The sequence below is a fragment of the Terrapene carolina genome, unplaced genomic scaffold (genome assembly GCF_002925995.2).
Source record: "Terrapene carolina triunguis isolate 2854851 unplaced genomic scaffold, T_m_triunguis-2.0 Scaffold103, whole genome shotgun sequence".
NCBI lineage: Eukaryota > Metazoa > Chordata > Testudines > Emydidae > Terrapene > Terrapene triunguis.
Window position 1 is genome coordinate 2,479,379 of NW_020664454.1, and position 17,882 is coordinate 2,497,260.

At 44.8% G+C, this 17,882-nt stretch overlaps 2 protein-coding genes across 3 annotated transcripts in view; one reads left to right on the forward strand and one right to left on the reverse strand.

The window, feature by feature from the left end:
* Positions 1-1,351: 1,351 nt before the first annotated feature.
* Positions 1,352-17,882, forward strand: part of LOC113406544 (protein FAM151A-like) — a 46,978-nt gene continuing 30,447 nt past the window's right edge. Inside the window, exons 1-8 of one of the 2 annotated variants that reach the window (XM_026651831.1) lie at positions 1,352-1,490; positions 4,491-4,637; positions 6,453-6,605; positions 6,924-7,083; positions 8,922-9,146; positions 10,058-10,197; positions 11,785-11,928; positions 13,470-14,155. In XM_026651831.1, coding sequence (XP_026507616.1) covers positions 1,355-1,490; positions 4,491-4,637; positions 6,453-6,605; positions 6,924-7,083; positions 8,922-9,146; positions 10,058-10,197; positions 11,785-11,928; positions 13,470-14,137 — 1,773 coding nt within the window. In that variant the 5' untranslated portion in view covers positions 1,352-1,354 and the 3' untranslated portion in view covers positions 14,138-14,155. Of the gene's footprint in view, positions 1,491-4,490; positions 4,638-6,452; positions 6,606-6,923; positions 7,084-8,921; positions 9,147-10,057; positions 10,198-11,784; positions 11,929-13,469; positions 14,715-17,882 lie in introns of those variants that run through there. The other variant, XM_026651830.1, reaches the window with a different exon arrangement.
* LOC112120556 (acyl-coenzyme A thioesterase 11) overlaps positions 15,317-17,882 on the reverse strand; it is a 67,990-nt gene continuing 65,424 nt past the window's right edge. The window contains exon 16 of the mRNA XM_024219680.3: positions 15,317-16,710. Coding sequence (XP_024075448.1) covers positions 16,555-16,710 — 156 coding nt within the window. The 3' untranslated portion in view covers positions 15,317-16,554. The remainder of the gene's footprint in view (positions 16,711-17,882) is intronic.

A 17,882-nucleotide genomic window follows, 5' to 3' on the forward strand; every position in this document is an offset into this window, starting at 1 on the left:
GTCTAGTTCTCTTTAATCAAATCCTCACATAAAGTTTATAGTTATTGTTTTTAAATTTGTTTGCTTGGGTGAGTTTGAATTATTTGTGAGTTCATGCGGGGTAGCCACTGCCTTAGTATGATTAATCCCTTGTCTCACTGGGGGCACCACCAAGTAGCTTTAGTCTTCAGCACACCAAGCAGAGGAAGTGTCGGACACCTACCAGCAGCAGCATGAAACTAGCCCAGGCAACAGAAACTTGGGGACTGTCCAAAGACCGTGAAGTCCCCATCTGTTCGCACATCATACAGGTACTAAGCCAGTGCCAAATGGGGGATTACATTTGTAGTGGTGGGTTAGTTACACAGAGGTTTGCAACCGTCAGGCTGGTGTCGGTCTTTGGTTTTAAATAAAGAATAAGGTTCTCACAGAGGGATTAACTAGCCCCACTGCATGCAGGGTGTAGGGTAGGTTCCTAGTTACACTGTTAAATATAACTGGCCAGTTCTTCACCCAGTGAAAATAGACCCAGCTCCAATTGACTTCAGTGGAGTTACATGGGCCAACATCAATGCACTGTGGGCCCCATCCTGCCCTGAGAGGAAAACCCAAATCTGATTGACTTCAGTGAGGTTTTCACAGATGTACCGGAGGTCGAAATTGACACTGCTGTGTGCAATGTGGTGAGATAAGGTTCCTGTAGCCGCCCATTTGCAGTTCCTGATTTCTGTGCATTTCAAACTGTAACCTTAAGCTAAGCTGTTCAGGTTACTGTATTGACTGGCTGCATTTGTCTCAGTGCCGTCAGGCAGGGATCCCAGCCACGTGGCTTTGTACTTGTTCTTTTCAAACCCGCAGGCGCGCTATTCTCAGCCTGCACTGGCCACATCCTAGCATTCTCCCAGTGTAACCTTAGCTGAGCACTTGTCTGGTGCTGGCTCAGGAAACCGAAGGCATGACATTAACAGAGCAGCTCCCAGAGGGAGGGAGCGAGGGACTGGAACTTGGCCCTTACAATCCAGCCATGCCCACATGACAGCTGAAGAAAGGAGGGGCTGACGCCTACATTGAGGCACTTCCATAAAGGCCTCCCTATGGTACAGTCCCCACAGGCAGTGCTGGGCTGGTAGATGGGGAGCCCTCCAAGGCAGAGCTGTTAGAAAGAAGCTGTCCAAGAATCAGGCCGATGTATGTATCAGCTCCTGCCTTTGGAGCGTGTTTGAGCTTTAGACACTGTCAGCCTTCGGCAAGAGTTTAATCATTATAAACTTCCCCAGCCTCAGCCAGCCAGCCCTCGTGCGCTCAGTTTTCTTTTGGAGGTAGCTGGAGTTTCGTAACGCAGCTGCCCAAGAGTGGGTGCACTCAGAGGACTGTCATGGTTTCCAGTCAGAGGAGGTGTCCTTCCATAGGAGCGACAGGAGCAGCAGTGATTGGTGTCTGCGTTGTTGCGGTGATTTCTACCTGCATCGCTCTGGCTGTGTGTCTGACGGTTAACAGGAATCCCCCGCAAGGTACAAAGCCAAACCAGTTCATGCTTCTTGACCTTAGATTCTGGCGGATTGGCTCCAGAGGGTGCATTTGGGGAAAGTGGCTAAATTATTTGCATGGGAAAAAGAAGCAGAAACAAGATGGGAGCCAGCTGTGCTAAAAGGGGGGGTGGGGGGGGGGGGGAGAGAGAAAGTGAAGACACTGAGGTGTGATAGATGTAATGATGATTGTGTGGTGGCTTTGTGGATCAAGAAGAATCTCTCACACCATTCATTGTGGAGGAACAGGCTTCATTCATTAAAAATAAATGGCGTACCTGGAGTCTGTCTGCAGAAAGGATATGTATGGAGAGCTTCCCCAGAAGTGACACTTCAGTGAGAATATAAATGCCATCCCAAGCCTCTGTCAGGTGCGATAGCTGGCCTTTCAAACTGCATTAAGGTAAACTTAATATACAATTTGTCAGCCTGGAGAGGGGATTTATATTTTGTTTGTCTGCCTGTAACCGTCTGTTACTGACATAATATTTAGAACTGGGGGACTACACAGAGCAAGGAGTTTTTTAATTAGATTTTTAACCACTGCCCTAGCAGGGATCAGTGTCTACATTGTTATGCATATGGAGATCAAAATTGGGTATTGCATGTATCCCAGGGGGCTCTTCACTGCATTGTCATCTTACCAGCACCGTTCATGTGAGTCTCTGCTGAGACTCTCCTCGTTCTTACTGCAGGTGCGAACACAATGAGGCACAGGACAGTTACAGTCACTCCTGGCACTAACGCCATTGTGTCACAGCCAAAAAGTCAACAGGTGTTAACCCTTTCCCCACCCCCGCTCTGCTGCAGCTTTCCCTTGAAATCAGCAAAATGAGAGAGGAAACCTGCTGTGCTACAGAATATGTCCTACGTTTGGGAGCAGTCAGGCAGTTCTATTACTTCCCTTCGGGTCCCACTCTTCAAAAACCCAGCTAGTGCTTGGGTTAGTTTCACATTTGTTTCCCAAAATTAATTGCGATTAATTGCACTTTTAAACAAGAATAGAATACCATTTATTTCAAATATTTTTGGAGGTTTCCTATATTTTCAAATATATTGATTTCAATTACAACACAGAATACAAAGTGTACAGTGCTCACTTGATATTTATTTTTGATTACCAATATTTGCACTGTAAAAAAAGAAACAATATTTTTCAATTCACCTAATAGCACTACAGTAGTGCTATTGTAATGTCAGCGTGCAGGATCGAACCGGGGAATCTCTGGAGCTAAATGCATGAGCCTCTACTGCATGAGCTAAAAAAACAACTGGCTGTTGAGCAGACTCTTTTTTCTCTCTCTCTCTCTCCCCCCCCCACTAGATGGGACAGCAGGTGTGTGGGTTACACTATCTCTTTATCATGAAAGTTGAACTTACAGATCACTGCAATAAAAATTAAATAATGTAAAGCTTTAGAGCCTACAAGTCCACTCAGTCCTACTTCTTGTTCAGCCAATCACTCGAAAACAAGTTTGTTTACATTTACAGGAGATAATGCTGCCCACTTCTTGCTTACAATGTCACCTGAAAGTGAGAACAGGCATTCGCATGGCACTGTTGTAGCCCGCATCACAAGATATTTATGTGACAGATGCGCTAAAGATTCATTTAAATTAAATTAATGGAGATAGCCTACCTCCTAGATCTGGAAGGGACCTTGAAAGGTCATCGAGTCCAGCCCCCTGCCTTCACTAGCAGGACCAAGTACCGATTTTGCCCCAGATCCCTAAGTGGCCCCCTCAAGTATTGAGCTCACAACCCTGGGTTTAGCAGGCCAACGCTCAAACCACTGAGCTATCCCTCCCCCCCCTTCATGCTTCAGCCACCACTCCAGACAACATGCATCCATGCTGATGGCGGGTTCTGCTCGATAACAAGCCAAAGCATTGTGGAGCAATGTATGTTCATTTTCATCATCTGAGTCAGATGCCACCAGTAGAAGGTTGATTTTCTTTTTTGGTGGTTTGGGTTTTGTAGTTTCCGCATCTGAGTATTGCTCTTTTTAAGACTTCTGAAAGCATGCTCCACACCTCGTCCCTCTCAGATTTTGGAAGGCACTTCAGATTCTTAAACCTTGGGCCAAGTGCTGTAGCTATCCTTAGAAATCTCACATTGGTACCTTCTTTGTGTTTTGTCAAATCTGCTGTGAAAGTGTCCTTAAAATGAACAATATGTGCTGGGTCATCATCCGAGACTGCTACTGAAATATATGGCAGCATGCGGGTAAAACAGAGCAGGAGACATATAGTTCTCCCCCAGAGAGGTCAGTCACAAATTTAATTAACACTTTTTTTTTTTTTTTTTAAAACGAGCATCATCAGCATGGAAGCATGTCCTCTGGAATGGTGGCCGAAGTACAAAGGGGCATAAGAATATTTAGCATATCTGGCATGTAAATACCTTGCAATGCTGGCTACAAAAGTGCCATGTGAATGCCTGTTCTTATTTACAATGGCACCTGAGAGTGAGAAGTGGGCAGCATTATCTCCTGTAAATGTAAACAAATTTGTTTGTCTTAGCGATTGGCTGAACAAGAAGTAGGACTGATGGTCTTGCAGGCTCTAAAGTTTTACATTTTTTGTTACATAACTGCACTCAAAATCAAAACAAACAAAATCTACATTTGTAAATTGCACTTTCCCGATAAAGAGATTGCATTATGGTACTTGTAGGAGGTGAATTGAAAAATACTATTTCTTTTATTTTTACAGTGCAAATATTTGTAATAAAAATAATATAAAGTGAGCACTGTACATTTTGTATTGTGCTGTAATTGAAATCAATATAATTGAAAATGTAGAAAAACATCCAAAAATAAACGTCAAGTGGTATTCTATTGTTTAACAGTGGGATTAAAACTACGATTAATCACGATTAATTTTTGTAATTGCGATTAATTTTTTTTAGGTAAGCACGTGAGTTAACTGCGATTAATCAGCAGCCCTAAAAATTACTTATTACGAATCTTCCTTGATATTTCAGACTCTGCACCCAAACCAGCCTTTGAGACAGACGGAGACCTGTTAGAATACCTGCTAAATCTGGGGAGCATTGACAGGAAGGATGGATTGCTGGTCACCTGGTATCATTCTGCAAACAAAAAGAGCGAGCTGGCAGCTGCCTTGAAGAGTAAAATATATTTTTTCCATCTGTAATAACCTGTGTAGCTAGGAAAGCTAAGATAACAAGGGGAGTTGGTTCTCATACTTCAGGGTGTAATCAGATCACCTACAGGAGGCAGAAAGGAATTTTTCCCCCCTTTCTCACCGGGTACAACACTGAACAATTGATTTAGTGGCGAGTTTTCCTTCCTTTGAAGCATGGCCAAAGGCAGGATGCCGGACTACATGTATCAGTGGTCTTGCCAACTCTGGCAAATCTTATTCCCTGTCCTTTATGTTTCTAGTTACATGCTATTGGAAAGCCATAGGGTCAAACCCTGGTTCCATTGATGTCAATGGCAAAACTCCCAGTTGACGTCAGTGGGGCCAGAATTTCACTCAGGAGAGTTAGCTGCCAGCACACAATGTAGGGAGCTCAGGCAAACACTGAGCATATTAGATTCTGGCATGATTTGATCAAAATAGTGGCAGCTGAGCATATGTAAAGTTTCTGTAGTGATTCATTTATCAGTTTATCTGATTGGGGCAAAAAAGATACGTCCTACCCAGAAGACAATGCTGAGGGGGTTATCTGACATTTAAGATAAAACTAAATGGTTTGAAACTGGGCTTTGTACTAGCAAAAAGTAGAATACTTTAGGAAGAGAAGAGGTCTGCTCAAGTTTAATGTTCAGATCGGAACATCGTTCTACACACTGAATCAAGCAGCAGAAATCCCGGATACGTTGAAAGGCGGGCTCACCTGAAGTGATAAGCAGGGCTTGCTTACAGCTTCATGAGATAAAGCTACTCTGTAAAAGTTGACTGTTTTGTGCCACATTCACCTGAAGCAGTTTTATCTTGTGGTGATAACGTACAAGAGGAAAGTACAGAAAGCTCCATGGTGATGCAAGACAGTACCAAAAAAAAAAATCAGCTTTTTCTGATCTTATGAGATACATCGCAGATTAGAGGTTTATCTGCTAACTCAGGGTCATCATGGAGCATTTGGAATCATTCCAGAAAGAAAAACTGGAACTTTCCAGTCTGGTATCACTCACCTGGAATGGCCAGGGACTAGTTACAGCTGGAAGAGAGGAATCGCAGTAATAGCTCTACCCAGGAATCGGTGGGTAGCACCAGGCTTAGAAGAACCCCCCTTTTTGGGGTGTTTTGGGGACTGATCTGAAACCCAGTTAAATTAGAATCATAGAATATCAGGGTTGGAAGGGAGCTCAGGAGGTCATCTAGTCCAACCCCCTGCTCAAAGCAGGACCAATCCCCAGCTAAATCCGAAAGTAGTTTTTCACCCCAGATGGGATTAATAGAAAGACTCCCATTGACTTTAAGGGGCAGTGGATCAGGTCTTTTGTTATCATCTCTCTAATCATTTAATGGACTATAGGGGCTCATCTGTTCCCTGGCCATATTTATGATCAGAGCAGGAACTATTAGCCCAGAGCTGTTGGTGAAGCCGCTGGCTGCCTTGTAGGTGACCATCCCGCTTAAAGAAAGACATTGCGGCTCCTTGGTCTAGCACAGGCAGGAAACATCGCATATGTATCTCTGAGAGACACAGGGCTTGAGCCTCCAAGAGCTAAGCACCGTGGCCCCTATCCAGCAAAGCACTGAAGCACATGCTTAACTTTAAGCACCTGAGTAATTCATCAACTTCAGTATGACCATGCACACGCTTAAATGCGTTGCTGGGTAATGAACAGAGTGCGCAGCCCATAGGGAGCTGCCTTCCTATGTTGTGAAGACACTGACAAGTGTGGAGGGTGTAATTTACGTACACAGACTCCAGTCAAGGATTCAGACTGTGAATTCACTGTGCATACAGGTGATGCTATGGTCCTGGAAGCAGATGTCAACATAGAAGGACATAACACTCGTAATGAGACCGACAAGCCCATCATGGCCCATCCCCCCACTATTTACAGTGACAACTCTTTTCAGGAATGGCTGGATGTCGTCCTTAACTCATCTAGCAAAGGTAATCTAAAGTGCTATATCTTTAAACAAGCTGATGTAACCCTTTGCCCGAGTGGTCTATGAACATACGGAATTCAGAAGCATGTTCTTCACACCCCATTTGGCAGGGAATAATGGGGCAGTGCTGGGGACTAGCAGTAGGCAATGTTAAAGATATCGTCATTGTAGGACCATAGTGCCAAGGAGCCCTAGTCCTGGACCAGGACCCCACGGTGCTGGGTGCTGTACAAACAGGCCTCCTATTTTCATTTGTGCATAATTGACCAGCTGCTACTATTCAATACTAATGGAATTTCTCAACGGATTCTTTCTCGGACAGGTATCAAGCTGGATTTCAAAAGCATCAAGGCAGTTGGCCCATCTCTGGATATTTTACTAAAGAAATCCTCAGAAGTGAAGCTCAATAGACCGCTGTGGTTAAACGCAGATATTCTAATGGGTCCCAATGTCCCCATAAACACTGCAGTTAACGCAAGTTTGTGAGTAAAACACGTTTTTCTTAAATCACTTTCAGGGCTTATTTTGCGCTTTTCAGTTACTTATATCCCAGCCTGGACTGATCACGTCCATAGCTTTGGAACAAAATAGTCTGTTATACACTAGCAACAATCCTCTACCGCAGTAAGAACTCTGTGACCCCAAGAAGCGCCAAGAATAGAGTTCAGCTAAAGAGCTGACAAAGGTGGGCAAAAAAAAGTTTATATAGGTAAAAACAAGAAGAAAACCAACCATTTAAGATCCCAGGTCACTGAGTGCCTGATCCAGTGGCTATTCATGTGAGTGGGAGGCTTTCAATAGGCTTTGGATCAAGCCCCTGGAGAACATATTTAGGTTCCAGAAATCACTCCTTCCTCCAGTTGCCTGCTGGAGCCTTGAGTTTACTAATCCTTGGTTACCCTGTAGCAGCCAGTAACCCTGTTAGCCAGAGCCACTCGAAAATTTTCCATTGAAACTGTTTTTAGCAGAAATTTATGTTTTTAAACCTAAAACAATTTTCTTGGCAAAAAGTCTCAGCTTTCCATAGAGAATTTTGACTTTTCATAAAAAAAAAAAATGAACCCTTGGGGAAAAAAAAAAAATTCTGATCTGGGAACACCGCCATGATGCCTCCTGGGAGTTGTAGCTTGGCGGTCTCCTGCCCCCATTCTCCTCTATGGGCTGGGCTCTCTTGCTGGACTGTTTCTCCCAGGACCCTTTTATAACCAGCTGTGCACCTGAAACTGAGCAGATCTTGGCAGGTAAGTAAAGGGAGAAACTGATTTTTGAACTCTGTTGGGTTTAAAGTGATCTGTTCAAATTTCTCAATGCACATACTGTTATTAATAGGAGCTCAGACTGTATTTAAAAAATTAAAAGCTACACCTTTAAGCCCACAAAAAAGCCAGGAGTTACAGAGTTAACACTGAAAATCTGGGGTTTCCATCCCAAATTTAGCTCAGACTCTTTTGGAAGAAGCAAACACCACCAGAAGGTGAGTTAAAGTAGGAGCAACAGAATGGACTTTTAACCTCAGCTCTGAACTTTTTCCTCTATTAAGGAAAAAAAAAAAACCTGTACAGTTTAATAGGAATCAAACCAATGGGGTCCTATAGAAATTACTCTAAAACCCTACAGAGTTTCTATTTTCTATACAATTGTTAAATCAACGTCTGGCATTTTAACCCAGGATTTTAATACCCCACTGTCTTTTTTTTTTTTTTTTTTTTTTTTTAAATTAGTTGGAATGGCTAGCCCAGCCCAAAGTCCAAACTTTTAGAGGTTCACCAACACCTACGCTCTACATTTTTGTACAGTTTTTCCCAATTACTAAAGTCTTTTACTGCATCGCTCACAGTACATGGGAATCACAGCATGGGCTGGGGTAAAGTTCACCTTTTTATTCAGAATTCTGTCACCAGACAGGTATTTTCACTCAGCACCATTTGCAGTCTTATGTGAATCAATATAGAGGCCAGTTCTGCTTCATATGAGGAGCAAGCCAAGGATCTAATGGGTTAGCGTTGAGCTACAGTAAAATCTACCTGTCCACAGCAAATTTCCCAGTCAATATGCATCACTGTGATGAGTTTCTACCATGTTCTGCCCAGACTCTCCTCTGTTTCCCAAGGGGGGTGGAGGGGAGGGAGTGCTTGCTGTTGGAGCTGTTCAGAGAGTTGTCTATAGAAAGTAGCGTGTGTAGTACAGTATATATAAAAAGAGTGCCATCTAGTGGCATCTGGTGTGTTCTTATGTTTGTAGGTTTAATAAAGTTGTTGTTTACTGGCTTCTTGTCTGCAGCTCTTAACAGTAACTGTTGCTCTGTACATGGTTCCTTTAGATTCCTCTCACTCATCCAGGAGAAGTACCCAAACTGCACTCTCTCTCTGGGGTGGACGACCCTCTACTCATTTCTGTTCCCCAACAAAACCTACACTCAGAAAATGATTCAAAAGATGCACAGCATCGTGGGGACGCTGCCCCAAAGAGTCACCTTCCCTGTCAGGGCCGTCATGGTGAGATTGGCTTGGCCTCATTTCAGCTGGCTGCTGGCTCAGTCTGACAGGTAAGGAGTGAACAGCACACGTTCATCTTTAGTCCTTCGAGCAGGATTAACTAAACCACTTAAAGCGGTGGTTGGTTCTCAACATTTCCAGATGACCTTTCAGGAGTCTGATTTGGCTTGAGTACTCTTGGTATCGCCTCACTCAAAAACGACTTGCAAACAAATTCAGAACTAAAAATACAAAAGTGGCACAGCCACACTAGTACTGAAAAATTGCCGACTTTCTCCTTTTTACCATAGAATTATAAAATACCTCCATTGGAATATAAGCATTGTACTTCCATGTCCCTGTGATGCTTGAGCCTACTTTTCACTGGTGAGCCTGGTCTGAAGCCCAAGCCCTGCCGTCCAGAGCTGGAGCATGTAACTGTTTCTTGGGGGGACTCTACGGCGTGGGTCCCCAGGCAATTGTTCTGCTTGCCACCTCCTAATGCCAGCCCTGCAGCTGCGACCCCCCTAAACCTGTCCCATGACCACTCTGGGGGCTGCAAGCCCCAGGTCGAGAAACACTGATCTAGAGGAGTTGAGTACCCCCTAGAAGATGTACCCCTGGTTGAGAACCGCTGACTTAAAGAACAGTACCGGCCACCAGCACCTTGCCTACACTGTAGCTCCAAGTGGTCGGGCCTCCAAGTACAAATTATTCCCATGTTGCAGAAACCTTTCTATATAGTCAGACACTTGCAAACGAATAACCCTCCTACAGTGTCTCTCGTTAAAAGAGAACTGCTTAGGGTGCTGGACAGTATTGTCTTTCCAGATCATCACTTATTTTCAGAACTAAACCCTTCCATTTGAAAGGGACCAAACTAGCGATGGCTAATTAGACCACTGTATCTCCAACTATTGAAAAGCCAGCCAGAGAGCCTGCGAGAACCCCAGGCCAGCTCAACACTTTCTCTTCTCCACAGGTATAGCCTGACTCTGTGGCAGGGGAAGACGGATCCGATCAGAGTGGAAGATCTCCTGTTCATCCGGGACAATAGCCGTGCTGAACAAATCTATTATGACATTTATGATCCTGTTCTGGCTCAGTTCAAGGAAGCAGCGTGTATGTTTGTATTACAGTAGTGCCCAGAGGCCCCCAATGAGATTGGGACCTCATTGTGCTAGGTGCTGTACATACACATAGGAGGAGAGAGTCCCCGCTCCAAAAAAGCTTATCTAAATAGACAAGACAAAGAGAAGAAACCGAGGCTTAGAGAGGTGAAGTGACTTGTGTAAGATGACAGCAGCTCAGTGGCAGAGCTGGGAAAAGAAGCCAGGGCTCCTGACGCCCATTCCATTGCCTGTCCCCTATGCCACACTGCCTCCTAACGCTACACCACTTTCAAAGGGGCTCAGACCCATGGTGGTGAGACCCGCTACGTGCGCCTTGGCCAGCAGCTAACTTGAGCCCACTTCAAAGAACCATCATGAAAGGCAGAGAAAATGTCCTGGCTCTATTTTGAAGTGCACTTGTGCAGTGAAGGTGCTAAATACTGTAAATAGGCACATGCTCTGGGCCCTGTAAAGAATTTTGTTTGTTTTAAAGAAAGGGGTTGTGCTCTTTTTTCGATACACCGGAGGCCTGAAAGATTGTTTAAAAGGTTTCTTCTGCTAGTTGTTTTACCTTGAAGATATCATAAGTCTGGTTTCCAGTTAGTGTTGCCGGAAGACTTGTTGGGGCCATAAAGGATGGCTGACTGATGGCGCACTCTGACTGAAGAGGCACAGGTGTTGAATCTAGAACAAAGGCATCCTTTCTCCCAAGCATCCATTACCCAGTAGAGTTAAGTAGGTGTTAACCAAAACAAATTCCCAGAGTTTGAAACAGTCTGGGCTAAAAAAAGGTCTTCCTCCTTCAATCGCTCCTAAGCTAGTCCTTTGTGAGTCATAATTTCATTAGATCTCTGGGTTCTTCCAAGGTGAAGCAGACCTACATTTCTAAAGTCATAAAATTAAGTAGAAAAGAATTAAAAAATAAATTCAAGGTTTCCATTACACATCAAAGAAACAAACAAGGAATCATTAGAGAGACAAGAATTCATTTTCTCCCCTGCCTTTTGCAGGTTAGTCATCCTGTAGAGTCAGGAAGTATTGCTCCCAAGTTCTGCTCTCAGGTCGCGCTGTACAACACATGGGATTGGCAGAATTTGAGGCTGACCCTTTCAGTTTGGGAGCAGTGATTCTCTCTACCGCCTCCCGAACTAGTAGGCACCTTTTTCTCAGAAGTGTAGTTGCTTCCCCTCTGGTACAAGAAGGATAAACAACTGTACTCTACTTAGTCAAGATGGGGTTTTATTGGCTCTATTCCAGAGACCCAATGTAGTTTAACCATTGTGTATACTATTTAAGACTACTAGCTAAATTGCTGCTTATTGGGGACACATTCAAGCTAGGTCAAGGGACTAAACAGTGTTTAACTATATGTGACATTCTAGGCTGTCATCTAGTTTGAGCAGGATCAGATGAGAAAGGGGTAAACACGGTCTACACTAGTCTCAACTGTTACCATAGTTGGTACAGCTGTAATGATGGCAAGTTATGGCTCCTACATCGTATCCTACTGTAGCCATAGCCCTAAAGACAAAAGCCCACACAGTACCCTGAAAGGGAATGATTTTACTCAGCATTTTTCCCCCTCTCAACCCAACAGTGAACTCAACAAGAAAGAGATTCTACTATCCTGGAGGCAATTTGCTAGATTACTTTCACCCAGCAGACTCCGATGAACTATGGATAGAGTGGTATGGGATGGATCACTATGAGAACAGGCTGGAAACACTGTCAATTCTTAAAGGTGAGTAACACGTCTTTCCCCCATGTACCGATCTAACACAACTGGAGGGGTTTTCATACGTTGTCACAGACTTGGCAGTTCCTAAGAGTTGTAGCTCATGCTATAGTTCTCAGACTAGGGTCAGTAAGTCCCGGCGAACATTTCTGTTTGCCTGTAAACCCAATTTACAGACAGAGCAGTGAGGCAGGTTAGGTAATTGAGAGCTTGGGAATGGATAAGAGGAGTAGTCTATGCATCTCCTAGAACAAAGCCTGCAGAACGTGTTGCAAAAAACACCACAATAACGAGAATAGTGCAAGGAGAGAGGGTGAAACATGGGGATATAAATAGGATTAAATTGAGCAAAAGCATATTTAAATGGACTATCAGGAGAAAAGTGCCAACACTAAGATCTATGAACAGGGCCCTACCAAATTCACGGTCAAGGGATTTTAAAAATCATAAATTTCATGATTTCAGCTATTTAAATCTGAAATTTCATGGAGTTGTAATTGTAGGGATCCTGACCCAAAAAGGAGTTGTGGAGCGGGGAGGGGGTGTCGCAAGGTTATTGTAGGGGGGATTGCAGTACTGCTACCGTTACTGCTGCAGGCGGTGGCGCTGCCTTCAGCGCTGGGCAGCTGGAGAGCGGTGGCTGGTGGCCGGGAGCCCAGCGCTGAAGGCAGAGCTGCCGCCAGCAGCAGCGCAGAAGTAAGAATGGCATAGTATGGTATTGCCACCCTTACTTCTGCGCTGCTGCTGGCGGGGCACTGCCTTGAGAGCTGGGCACCTGGCCAATAGTGGCTGCTCTCTGGCCGCCCAGCTCCAAAAGCAACGCTCAAATAAGGGTGGCAATACTGCAACTCCCTTTTGGGTCAGGACCCCCAATTTGAGAAACGCTGGTCTCCCCGTGAAATCTGTATAGTATAGGGTAAAAGCACACAAGAGACCAGATTTCACGGTCCGTGATATGTTTTGCATGGCTGTAAATTTGGTAGGGCCCTATCTATGAAATGGTCTATGAAAGCAGTAGGAGAAGACCTATTGCTGGAGTAATAGAAAACCAGACTGTTTCAGGCAATGGAGAATCTATATGAGGAACAATCCTAGGTTAGGTCAGAAGCAGGATTAAGATTATCTAGTACTACTGGTCAAAAGGCCAAAAGGTGGAAGATTACCTCTTACCCTACCATGGATCTCACAATGCTACCAGATATTAATCAATTATTCTCCCTAACTAATTATCTGGAGAGGATACACTGGGAACTGGTGGATGATGCATAGAGGAGTGAAAGCGCTTGTTATCTGCAGTTAAGAATACACTTTGAATCAATTACACAATCAGTGTATCTATCATTTTGTTGTATATTAATTAAATATCATATAGTCCAATGAAAATTAGCTGTTGAATTGTTTCTAGCCAAAGACATATAATGGAGACATAGTTCATTTCCTCCCTTTAAATCTTCGTGCTAATTACACATAACAAATACATTGATACATTAAAGGGGTCACTGAGGCTCAGGCTGTTATGAACCATCTCCCTTTGCTTTGTTCTCCAGATAAGAGGGGCATGATTGCCCTGGACATTGCATTACAGAATAGCACCATTGGAAATCTCATTCCCGTTGCACTGTCTCCATCAGCAGGCCTTCCCCTGGAACAGTGTCTGATTACGGTTTCCAGACATCTCAATCCTTGGGGTATATACCTGAACATAACAGAATCCGGAGCACTTCGCCCTACACTGGAGCTCCTTAGTAAGCTATATGCCCAGAATCTCTTATGGAACCCCATCTGGATAAGCATGGCGCTCTCCTTTGGAAGCTTTGAGACACCAGGATACATGCAAGGTGAAGAATTCCTAACAGCCATCAACAGCATTTTCCCATATGTTACCGTAGCCCCTGGCTGGCCCAGGGAAGTGATAACTGCTGGTTACACTGACCCATTGATAGACGATATGCTCACACTCTGTAAGGATCTCTGGCAACAAGTGTCATTTCAGCTGGAGGCTGTGCCGCTGAGTAGATCATGGCTGGCAACTACAAAGCTGTTGGAGATTTCACCCAGCTACACCATCACTGTGCAACACAGTTACTCAGAGGGTAGCTACTGCGATGGCTTCCCAGGACTCCGGTCTATCCGAACACACATACAGAAGGGGGTCTATTATAAGATACCGAGACAATGCAGAAATGCTTTGATGGCGGATGTCTTAACTTCTTAGAACTTCCCTGAGAGCCTGGTAAGTGACCCAAGTTTTTCCAGGGCCCATTGTTAGGCAAACTTCTGAGTGATCAGCCTTGACAAGCATTACTCTGGCAATCACAGTCGTGGTAGGGCTGTCACTGACTCCTGCACATGGGGGACGGGCGTGAGAACTATTCTTTGAGTAGAGTTTAATTTATTTGGTTGTACTTTTTGCTTTGAACAGGTCTCCCAAACAGATCCCCTACCCCCGTTCCTTTTGGTTTGTAGCATCAGCCTGCTCAGTGGTTCACATACTGGCGGGGCAGAAGGGACGGTCTTCTCTCTTTAAGCATGGTTGGTTTGTGGTTAAGGCAGTGCACTTGGACTCAGGCAATCTGGGTTTAAATCCTGGCTCTGCTACCACACACAGTGACCCTGAGCAAATCCTATGGGGCTAGATTATCAAAAGAAGCTCAAACCCCCACAGCTCCCATTGGGATGCTTCTGACTAGACTTTTGGGATCTCAGCACCCAGCATACCGAGAGCCCTTTTGAAAAAAATCAGTCCTTAATATCTGTGCCTCCGTTTTCCCATCTGTAAAATGGGGATAGTATTTCCTCTCTCCTACCTTTTGTCCATTTTAGCAGATTGTAAGCTCTTGGGGGCAAGGATTGTCTTGCTGCAGGTAGGTATAACCTCTAGGAGCCGCTGTCAGACAAATAATTGTTTTAAATAAATGTCATTTCATCTGCTTGAGCTGGAGGCCTGTTTTGCTGGACACAGTTCGGTTGTGGAGTTTTATCTACGGCTAGTTGTTGCTAAGGTGGAACTCTCCACGTAGCCCAGTTTCTCCCCCGTCTCCTTGGAGGGACATTTTCTTTACAGTAATTTGCTTCAGGTTACCCCCAGCACATACTCTAACCAGGGCCGTAGCAACAAAGAACGTGGCCCCCTCCGAACATATGTCCGGGCGGGGCCCCTTACAATGCAGAAACTGGAATGCGGTATTTATTTTGCCACTTTTAGGGGCCCCCTTCCTTGCGGGGCCCCCTCCGGTCAGAGGGTACGGAGGGCGCTCGCTACGCCTCTGACTCTAACTTTCAGCATCCAGCTTGCTCCCATACCAGTTTCACAGGCACTGTATAATTTGTAATCAACCTCAACTACAAAGTAATGAAGTGGTGCGGAGGGACATATTTCTTCTTCCCAGCTAGGATCTGCCAGGACCTTTCAGAAAAGCATATGTATCAAGAGTGCGGGCACAGTGTATTTTTGGATGTGCTTTAATTGTCACTTCTCCATACACACCTATGGCCATGGTCAGCAGCAAGACGTCTTGAGCCTGCCTGAAGAGATCTAGAACTCAGCCACGAATCCCGGAGACGCCTGGCTGGGATGACTAATATTTTAATCAGATATTTGAGTTGCACAGTTGAACATCATAGAATAAAGGCCCACAAAGCAGGAAGACTGGAAATCCGTCCCCTTAGTTGTGCTTTAGTTACCAACAAAGGGGGGGAAATTCTTCAGACAGCAGTTTAAAAATTCTTAAACAAGATGAATCAATTTCCCACAGAAAACAGTCCAATTTCCCTTACTCTTGGGCTGATCAAGAAAAATACTCAGCTAACTAAAGAAAACCAGGCGAGAAGAACTACTGAGGTCATAAGGTGAACGGGCTTCTTTATTACCACTCCCATTCTTTGTATGGTGTGTGAAAGACAGAACATGAAATTGCAGCACATCAATGAGGTATCCTGCATCATAATGCCTAGTGTGTCAAACACAACAGTACTGTGTTACAGGAGACAAGGCTGGCCTTCTCTCCCCCAAATCTTGTCCTGATTTACTTCAGTGGATTAAAGATGGACAATTCCTCCATTGAATTACAAGAACTGGTGAAAAAAAATAATCCATTTAGTAACCGTTACTCTTGTACAAAGGTTCAAGCGCGGGTGATGCTGTCAGAAAGTCAATTCCTGAACATGAGGTTACAAGATTGAATAAAAATAAAATAAGGCTAGTGCTTTTCAGCAGATTACATGCTGCTCTAGCACTAGACCTTAGAGTGATCTGACTGACTTCGCAATGAAACACTGGCCATGTAGGGACCACCTAGACCTCTCTCCCCATCCCATCCCAGGCCAAATTTTGCCCTCAGATAAACCATAATAGAAGCCCCTACAGTTGCGACAGAGTTTGGCCCTAATAATCCCTCTCCCTGATTAGGCAGATTGGCTCCAGCCATTACATTTCTCATCATCATCAAGCACACTAGAGAGAAGAGCTGATTCTAGTCACGCTACAATGGATGGATTTCAAGTCATTGTGCTCCTAGCAATGCCACTAACATTATCTAAGTAATTACTCTCCATGGTGCGCTCACCGACACAGACCAATCGCTTCAATATGTACAAGATATTCACACAGCACTGTGCAAAAAGGGCCAACAGTTACAGATTCTGAAGCCCGACTGTGATCTCATCTTTGTTCTTCTGCAGGAATCTCTCACAGGCTTTGAAGGTAACATAGAAGTCCGAGGACAGTCCTGCAACGTTAGTCGTGACGTAAGCTAGGTATCCTGGAGCTGCCTGGTTGTAATAGGACACCTGAAATCCACAACACATTCATTAAGACAGCTAAGAGGACATCCACAGGCTGAAACCTACAGGAGTCATTTTCTAATATGTACAGCAGCAGCGGCGGTACTGGCTTCCTCTCCCCGTGGTTCAGCACGGGTCTCCCCAGTGGCTCTGAATTGCTCAGAGGTTTTGGGATGTACAGACCGTAGAACTGCCAGTTCCCCTGATCCAGTGGCTGTGAACCCCCACACAGTGGGGTGCCGAAGGGCAGTAGCCACTATCCCAGCCCATAACTTGGAATAGCAGCTGTGTAAAGGTTCCTCCCCGGCTTGAGGGCAATGAATACCCAGCTCCTCGCTTAGTTCCCACCACAAATTCCTCTGGCTTTGTGTGGGCAAGGGTGAATTCCAACCTAAGTGCTGAAAGCAAAGCCAGCATGCGAGGGGCTTGGAAAAGTTTGGGTTGGACACAGATATAGTGGCCCTGACTGTTCTTATAGCCTGGAAAGGGGATGTTTTGAAAAGGTTTTTAGAATTTGAAAGACCTTTTAGTCCAGACTACAATAGTTTAAATGCAGTTCAACTATTAGGCCTCCATTACTTGAACTGTCCATAGTATTAACATTTCCTCTGAGTTCACACTCAGACCACACTGCTGCATCCACTCGGCAGGGGACAGCCTGGGACATGCAGCCCTTTGGCAAGGGAGAGTTATTGGGACAGGGCTGGGAGTCAGAAAACCTGGGTTCCATTTTCAATTCAATGCTCCCTTGGGCAAGTCATGGAATCATGCCGTGCCTCGGTTTCCCCACCTGTAAAATGGGGATAGCATAACTTATCCACCTAAGCAACATGGACAAATGTGTGCACATAAAGGCGAGGTGTTATGTGAGAGTAGGAACGGAGGTGTTGTGGGGGGGCGGGGAAGAGGTTTGTTTGTTTTTTTAAAAAGGAGGGGGGGTTGGAAATTGAAGGACTCCAGAAATTCTCCCAAATCCCCAACCCAGCACAGACAGGGATGTGCAGCACCAGACTTGCAGGCCCTTCGGTTTTCCCCCTCTGAACTGGGCACTGGGGATCTGAACTAAAGCACTAGTACCAACCACAGGTCAGCATGCGCGAGTTCTTGGTTATGGAATGTGGGTAAAGGCCACGGTGATTGTCGCTGGGGGACACAGCTATCTTCCAGAGAGCTGAAAG